Source organism: Echinops telfairi, unplaced genomic scaffold, assembly GCF_000313985.2.
Source record: "Echinops telfairi isolate 266 unplaced genomic scaffold, ASM31398v2 ScPeMD7_3533;HRSCAF=4204_0, whole genome shotgun sequence".
In the NCBI taxonomy this organism is placed as follows: Eukaryota; Metazoa; Chordata; class Mammalia; order Afrosoricida; family Tenrecidae; genus Echinops; species Echinops telfairi.
The window spans coordinates 39,751,924-39,760,744 of NW_022107431.1; the positions used below are offsets into that span (position 1 = coordinate 39,751,924).

General features: G+C 41.0%; 1 protein-coding gene across 4 annotated transcripts in view; it reads right to left on the bottom strand.

Annotated features, from left to right (window-relative positions):
- Nucleotides 1–8,821, bottom strand: part of PPIL6 (peptidylprolyl isomerase like 6) — a 40,629-nt gene that overhangs the window by 10,778 nt on the left and 21,030 nt on the right. For all 4 annotated transcript variants that reach the window (XM_045294453.1, XM_013004469.2, XM_045294455.1 and 1 more), the window contains one exon: nucleotides 5,994–6,050. In XM_045294453.1, the coding sequence (XP_045150388.1) occupies nucleotides 5,994–6,050 (57 nt within the window). The remainder of the gene's footprint in view (nucleotides 1–5,993; nucleotides 6,051–8,821) is intronic.

Genomic DNA, 8,821 nt, shown 5'->3' on the forward strand with positions numbered 1-8,821 from the left:
ATGACCTAATGTTGGGCGTTTAAGTGGAGAGAAAATGTTTTGAGAATGAAGTACAAATACGCTTTACACAATTGATGTGTGTATGGATTGTGATAAGAGTTGTATGAGCCCCTAATAAAATGTTTAAACAAAAAAAAAAGAAGAGATTCTGAAACTTACTCTTAACCGTAGAGTAGCTAAAGCAAATGGAGTCACGGTATTCTCTATTGCATCGTGTGTATGTGAAAGTTGGACACTGAATAAAGACTGTAAAAGAATAGATGTATTTTCGTTTTGGCGCTGGAGAAGAATATTGAAAGTACCATGGACTGCTGAAAGGACAAACCAATCAGTATTGGAAGCAGTAAAGCCAGAGTGCTCTGGAGAGACAAGGATGGCAAGACTTAGTCTTACATACTTTGGACATGTCAGGAGAGACCAGTCCCTGGAGAAGGTCAGCATGTCTGGTAAAGTGAAAGGGCAGAGGAAAAGAGGAAGCCTTCAACTAGATCAGTGGTTCTCAACCTGTGGGTCACAACCCCACTGGGGGTCGAACAACCCTTTCACAGGGGTAGCCCGATTCATTAACAGTAGCAAAATTACAGTTATGAAGTAGCAATGAAAATAATTTTATGGTTGGGGGGGGGGTCACCACACAGAGGAACTGTATTAAAGGGTCATGGCATTAGGAAGGTTGAGAACCACTGAACTAGACGGATTGGCATAGTGGCTGCATCAATGGGATCGGGCATGTGAATAATTGTGAGGATGGCACAGTGTTCCCTTGGCAAGTGAAGTGGACACCCCAGTCACCTAAAGATGGGAGCCAAGTGCATGTAGAAGTTTAGAATAAGTTTACTGTGAGCGCCTTTAATGAAGAAAAACTGGCTACCATATAACAATATTTACATTAAAACCAAACCAAACTCAGAGCCATTGAGTTAATGCTGCCTCATAGTGACCCCCTGTGGGTTTCCAAGACTGTCACTGCGTATGAGAGTAGATACGTTTACATTAGTAGAGAACAATGTAATATTTACATTAGTGGGGAAATATTTTCAGTGGTAACCATATTAAGATAGAGAATGAAAATCCATATGTATAATTCAATAGTCATTTAAAAATATTTATTGAATAATTCAATGCTATATTCCAACTGCTGTGCCATTTTTAAGAGCTCTATTTAAAAAAAGCCTATTCACATAATACTTATTTTTGAGGACAATAAAAAATTGACCTTTAAACCAATAATCATTTCCCCATTAAGTCTGGATGGGCTATCTTGTGGATTATTTGATCAGCAGGTCTGAACCAAAAGGAATATGGTAAACTATCTCAAAATATATTTCAAAAGTAGTGGGAAACAAAAGAACTTTTGTACTTCTAGGGAAAATGAGAAAAAAATTAAAAATGTAAATGCTGGCTAGGAAGTTGTGCTAATCACTAATCAGAATAATTAGTACTTTTATTTTCAATTCATAGAAAGTTGAGTTTTAAGAGCTCACGTAGAAACTCTGAACCCTCTCGTTACATCATCTGTAACTCCTGAGCTCCCCTGCCAGTCTCGTTTTATTGCCGAGTCTGTTATGGCCAACACTAGCATCATGAAGGGAGAAATGAAGCCTTTTGGTTTGATACCGACATCAGAATATGCTGCAGAAAATAACTTTCTGCAATTATTTTAAATAAAGTTAATTCTAATGCTTACAATAGCAGTAACTACCAGTAACAATAGGAAAACTGCCTTGGATTCTCCCTGACCATGTGCAATCAGACAACGAGAGGCAATTCCATTTAATTTTCTATGGAGAACTATACAAAGTAGACATCTGATTACATTTTGCAATATCTATTTTTTAAATCCACTAGTCTAGTTTTACCACCTGCTTAATTACTAACGGAGCCCTGGTGGTGGTGCTGGATAGGCATTAGGCTGCCAACTGCAAGGTCAGAGATTCAAACCTACCAGTTGCTCCACAGAACAAAAGCGAAGCAACCTGCTCCCATGAAGGTTTACAGCCTTGGAAACCCTCAGGTCGCCGAGTTAGAATCCACTTGATGGCAGTGTGTTTTTGGGTGGTGTTCATAATCGCAATTTGCTAATATTGTTATATACAAGTAACCATGCAAAACCCAGAATTTTCATTTAACAGCCAAGTGTTCAACAGCAGACTGAATAAATGTGGAACACCCATCACATTAAACAGTAACGAAGGTGAGAGATTTACAGCTAGGCACCACCGGCAGCGAGGACAAAAGCAGCAAGACACCAAGAAGGCTAGACCGTGATCCCACTGACAGGTCAAAAAACAAGCCACACTTGGCTGTGCTCAGACTGTTTGCACACGGGGACATGGGTGGAAAATCACGCAAAGCAAAGTGGTAGGATGATAAGGAACTTTGGAAACCGACAGTGGCGATATTAATGTCATTGAATTAAGCATGTCAAAAATGTTGAAATGGCAAGTGCTTTGTTACATAGTTTTACCATAATGGAGGAGAAAAGGAGGGAAGAAAAAATCAGGTTACAGGGAGATGGAGTTGTGAATGAAGATGAACAAACGGGAGCCTCTTTTAGTATTCAAAGTTCATATTTTGAGTCAAGGGGGGCGGCAATAATTACTTTTTAAATTTATATATGTACTTTCCTGTGTACACATCAGAATTAACTAAAAAAACCCATAAGATTAAGTAGCGCTTCAAGGGCTGCCATCAATCGATACCAACTCATGGTGACACCACGTGTCAGTCATGCAGAACTGTTCCACTGAGCTTTGAAGATGGATCTTTTGGGAGCAGACTGCCAGGCCTGTCTTCCGAGGTACCTCTGAATGGGTTCAAACTGCCAACTTTTCAGTTAGTAGTTGAGCTCTTAACCATTTGTGCCACCCAAGGACTCCCAGACCATAACATCTTCATTCTCTATTCATTCCCTATTTTTAAAAACCACTTTTGTATAACTCTGTGTTCATTATTCAGTACTGGCCATATATGAAGCTCTGCTTTTTATTAATGTCCACATTTGCTTAAAGATAAAGAGATCTAGCAATTGAAAAAAATGAGTTTAAATGTTATAGCTATTAGTGAATTAGAAGACTGTGCTAATATTAAGGGACTGACTACCTCGTGTAGCAAGGATAATATTTAAGAGATATCCTATTGGTCACTGAACACATGAAAGGAGCCTCAACATTAGTCAGAGTGGTGCAAGTAGAAACTACAGGGAGATAACACCTCACGCCCGCTCATCTGGCTAAGATTACAAAAACAGAAAAAATAACAAATGTTGGTGAAGATGTGGGGGAATCTGAACCCTTGTCCCATTAGTAGTGTGAATGCAAAAGGGTACAGCCACTTTAAAAAATAGAGTTCCTAACAAAAATAATTACAAATACCATATGACCCAGCGATTCTACGTTTAGCTACATACTCCAAGGCTTCAAGAAAGCAGAGATTCAAACCTATTTCAAGCATTGTACAAGGTCCTGGAAGCACCATTCACAGGAGCCCAGAGGTGGCAGCGACCTAAATGCCCACCAATGGATGAACAGACAACAGAATGTGGTGCAGACATGCAATGGAATATGATGAGGACTCAGAAAGTTCATGGAAAAATGGAATTAAAAGATAATGGCATTTGTCTATGAACTTTTTGAAGCTCTGTCACATTACTCAACCAGAAAGAGAAATAGAGTCTTGATACTTATAAGAATTGGCACACACAAAAAAAGAATTGGCTCACACACTTGTGGGGGTGCTGACAAGTTCAAGATACATAAATCAGGCAATAGGCTGGGAATTCCAGCAGGTTTGTGTCTCAAATTGGTAGACCAGATATCAAGGGTGAGACGAGAATTCTGAAGAATGTCTATTTATATTCTGGAAGCAGAATTATGCCTCAGGAGATCTCTTTTGCCCTTAAGGACCCCCTTCAACTAATTGATGAACCCCACTAACATGATGAAGGATTATCTGTTTTAATTTAGACCAACTGAGTTGAATGCTAATCACTTTCTACCAAAATCTAGTGTTTGAACAACTGGATGCCATAGCTTGAATGGATACATAAAACTAACCATTACAGTCAACCCCTTTTCAACTTGGTCCCCATATACATCTCCTTAAACACATTTAATCTATTAAAAACAATAACAAAACCATGCTTCTCTCTAACATGATACAACTATGCTGCATACAACTGGAAATGCACTAACCCCTTTCCATAGAGCATGTAAGTCTTTGGATGCTCACACTTCTGGATATTCTGTGCTCAGACCTTCTCAGCGATCCCTGAGCATCATCAAGTTGCCTCACACTGCCTTCCGTCAGTTCAGCAGTAACAAGGGAAGGATATACTGCTGAAACAAAAGGTCTGGAGACTGATATTCCCCAGAATCCACTGCTCTTTAGACTTCTTCCAAGACAGATGGTTAATGTAGGTGATCATGTGAGTCAAAGACCTGATACACAATTGCTAGCTCTTTCTCTTCTTCAGTGGGAGGTGAAAGGGTTCCCTGGCTCAGGATTTTTTTTTTACTTGATGCATATACATAGTCAAATGTACCAGATGCTCAGTTTGGTGCACTTTGGTACTTGTGTATATCTGTGTAACTACCACCCCCAATAAAGACGTAAAACAAGTTCTTTACATTGGAAAAGTCTTAAGTGTAGTTATTATTACTTGTTCTGTTCCCTTGCTTTGGTTTAATTCCTTACAGAAACCTATTATCCATATGCTGGATTTTCTCTTTATTATCTTTAGTATATTTATTAATGATCTTTCTCATTTCATTTTGGTTTTTAAAATCTTCCTTTTACCTGCTTTTAAAATATGATCTGTTGTATTCATATGCTCTTGCGTTCCTTCTAGCTTATTTATGAAATTATTTTTATTTTGTTGCTACTAATTTCCTAGATTCTGTCTCATCTGTTTTTGTAATCCTGATGAGTTCTTTCATGTTTCTGACATTTACTAACAACGCCATCTCATTTTGACACAGCTACAAGTTTGATCTGTTCCATGAGCATATCTTTCTGGTGTGTCTTCATCATCGATAGCATTACTACTACTTATTCTCTTTGTTAACCACGTATGAGCTTTAGCCTTGACATTTATTTTTTTAATGGGTTTTCTGAATTATTTAGAAGGGAATTTTAGAAGGCAGATTTTTGGGGTGTTTTTTTTTCCTTCCTAAAGCGCCCACTTGTGTGGTTTGTATGCAGTGTTTGAAAAGAAAGGACAACTTCCTTCCTGAGACTTCCTGGATCTGTGCCCATCCCTCCTGTATCTGGACCTTCTCGTATTATTGTCCCTACCCTGCATCATTTTGATTGCACAGCTAACAGTTTCTCCTCTGCATGGTGATGGCCCCGGAGGGGGCTTTGCCACAGTAGTAGCAAGGGTTCTTGTGGGCTAGACTGTGCCTTTAAAGCCTTCCATTTGCCTGCTATTGCCCATCGTGGGTTCTCCCGTCTCAAGGTTTCTCCGAGGTCCTGTGTTCTCCCACATGCTGCTGCTACCACACAACTTCATGGCTGCTGGTAGTTCCTGCCCATCCATTTGTGTCTGGAGTCTGGATAGGCGTCTTGTCGCCTAGCTTTGTTTTCAATGATATTGAAATATCATTGCATTGTAAACCATGCATTGTGAGAGTTCCTTGTGAATTAATTTGATCTATTTTTATGTTGGGATTCAGAAAAAATTAAAGAGCTTTCCATTGCCCGCACAATCCTCTTCCCAAGATCCCCGTACAGCAGTCTTAATTGAATGACTACCCAGCTACCAATGTGGAACACGAGCATGGCAAATTACATGCCTGAAACATGTAAATTCCTCATGACTCTATAATCTTAATTGCAGAAATGTTAAAGAATATAATGAGGTAAGTGAAATGATGCGGCACAAGCTCTCCCCCCATTTTAGTGTGTGTATTACTTCTAGTATACAGATTAGACAGTTTTCTAGAATGTCTTATTCAATCTGAATATATGACTGAAAATATAAAGATTCATACCTTCAAATGTTGGTCCATAAATGGACTCTCCACCATCTCCTTTTCCAGCATCTATATCTGAGAAAAAGTATTAGAAAATAAATATATGATGAAAATATTACTACAATGATTTGTATTCTATGTTTTTATCTCCATCATCCCATTTCCTCCTCCTCATACCCCAGAGGGTAGGTTACATCATCATGCACACAGCCTTTGCCACGATGAGATATCAAGTTACCACTGTAGTCAAGAATGGAAGCGTGTTCACATGTTTTTCATGAAAGTAGTCCCTGTGGAGCTGTGGGTTAGGTGTCTTGGTGTTAGGCTAACCATTCAGGTTGGCGGCTCAAACCTACCAGCTGCTCCCCTGGAGAAAGATGAGCTGCCTGTTCCCATAAAGATTTATGGTCTTGGAAACCCTACATAGTCACTGCGAATCAGAATCATCTCAATGGCAGTGGGTGAGAAATGAAGCTGTTTAGTTCAGTTCCAACCTATAGAGACCTTATGCACAGCAAACACCACTGCTGAGCGTCCTCACAATTGTTATGTTTGAGACCACAGTGCAGCCACTGTGTCAAACTATCTTGTATTTATATGGCATGCGTATTTTGGCTTAAGCCATGCCTAACTTGAAAACCTTCCACGCACAAGTTCGTCAGTGTGTCCACAGCTAACAGGGAGCCAGGCTAATCCGAGTGACAATGGTTTCTGGGATCCGTCTTCTCTACCCTCAGCTTCCCCATCAACACCCACTTACCTCTTCCAGCTTTCTAACCCATCCCCTCCCTTTAACATCATGTGCAAGAAATATTTGTGCCACTTTAACTAGCAGGAATGAGTTATCTATAATAAAAATCTTGGTGGTTACCACCAAGTGAATTAAAGTCATCAACCATTTGAGATCAAAAGGGCAGCATTCACCCGAGGGCAAAGTTCAGAGGGCTAGGAAGGAAAGAACGGGAACACAGGGAGGAAGTGGATAAGTGACAGTACGCTGAGGGGGTTGCGATGGAGGAGATGAATCAGAATGTACACGATTTGTTGAAGATAAAATTACGACCTACTCTGTAAACCTTCACCATGTTCACAATTAAAAGTGTTTTTTTTTAATCTGTCTGTGCTATTTTATAGGACACAGGTGTATCAGCAAGCCTGTGGAGGACAGGATTTATTCCAGGCAGAGCAAGCAGCATGTGAATTCTATTCCCAGGCTGGGTGAGAAGTGATGAGGCTCAAGTCTCCAGCCCCAGCCATCGATCCTCCCATAATTTACCCGGCAGCTCTCGGGAGGGGGCTACCGAGGGCTAAATCTGGACCTGGGAAAGGTGAGCGGAGCCGCCCCCAGCATCCGTTCGTTCCTGCAGATTCCAGAGCTTGCTCTGCTCTGGATACACTCCTCAGGTAACACCCCGCCCAGCTAGTTTACCAAGACACCAGTCACACTCTCCCTTGTCCCATCTCCTTCTCCTTCTTCCCAACTCCACAGTCTTCTTGAGCCCTGTGCTTCAGGATCTCCTGAATATTTTAAGATGACACCATTTCAGTCCGATTTTATATTATGAGTAGCCAGAATCCATTCCTTTGATTTCAGCTTGCTAGATCTGATAGAAGTTTTCTATACTTCTGACAACAAATTGAAGGATACAGGATAATAAGTTAAAAGCAGATTCAATTTAAATGACTTTATAGCTTAAATACTAATGTTAAATTAGCCTTTCCATGTCTGGCTTCTCATCTGTAAAAATAAATAGTGATAATAACAAATGCCTCTCAGAGAACTCTGAGGATTAAAAATAAATAGGCAGAAAACTTAGTATTGTGCCTGTCAGGGCATCATGCTCCTTTATTGCTCATTATAGTATGATGCAGCATCGTATGCTAATGGCATTCCCCTTCTCACAATCATCATCACTATCATTATGTTCAATGTGATCATGCTAATAGAATGCATTATGCCACACAGCAAGAGTAGCTTCAGAACACAAGCCTTGCAGAGGCCACGGAGAAAGAATCTAACCAAAGAAGTGTAACCTACCCGATATCTTCCTAAAAGCTGTACTTTAGAATCAGTGGGCTCTGTATGTCCCCAGATTAACTATTTGTTCATCATTCCTTCATTTTCTTTCATCAGGCACCTGTGATTTGCTAGGTCCTAGTCTAGAACCAGGGGTGCCCCAGTGAGCTTACAGTCTAATGATGAGCGACAATGAACAAAGCAACCAAGGTTTACATGGCAGTGTTTCAATGGTGAAACATGCATCACAACCCAAGGAGTGGTTAGGAGAGTGGCAAGGGAGGGGCTGAGCAGAGGTGTGTGGAGGGGGAGGTGCCAGTTTGATGTAGAGTGGCAAGTCCTTGCTGAGAAGAGGAAAGCTGGGCCCCAAATGAAAACGTGAAGGAGTTGGATGAAGAGTTACCTGGAGGAATAACAGGGATGAAAAGGCTCCAAGCAGGCACTGCTTGCGGCGCTCAAACCAGGAGACCAGTGCGTGCAGAACAGAGTGGGCGAGAGGGAGATGCCACCGAGGAGATGGAGCTGGGTTTGGGAGGAGAGACCATGTTGGGCCCAAAGGGTGGGCAAGTGATAGTGCCGGAAGAAGCCCAAGGTACCAACAAAACCGGTTAGTGCCTGCCTTTCCAAGGCTCTACCCAACCCTGTGGGGATCTGACACTTGAAGGAAGAGGAGTGTTTGCAGAGCTCAGCAATCGACTTTCAACATACCAACGTCACAGAATCCCCACACCAAATACCACACCTGGTATTGCTATAATGATCTCCATTTTATGACTGAAGAAATCAATTCAGAGATGCCAAGTGGTACCATCCATGGTGGTACAGTTGG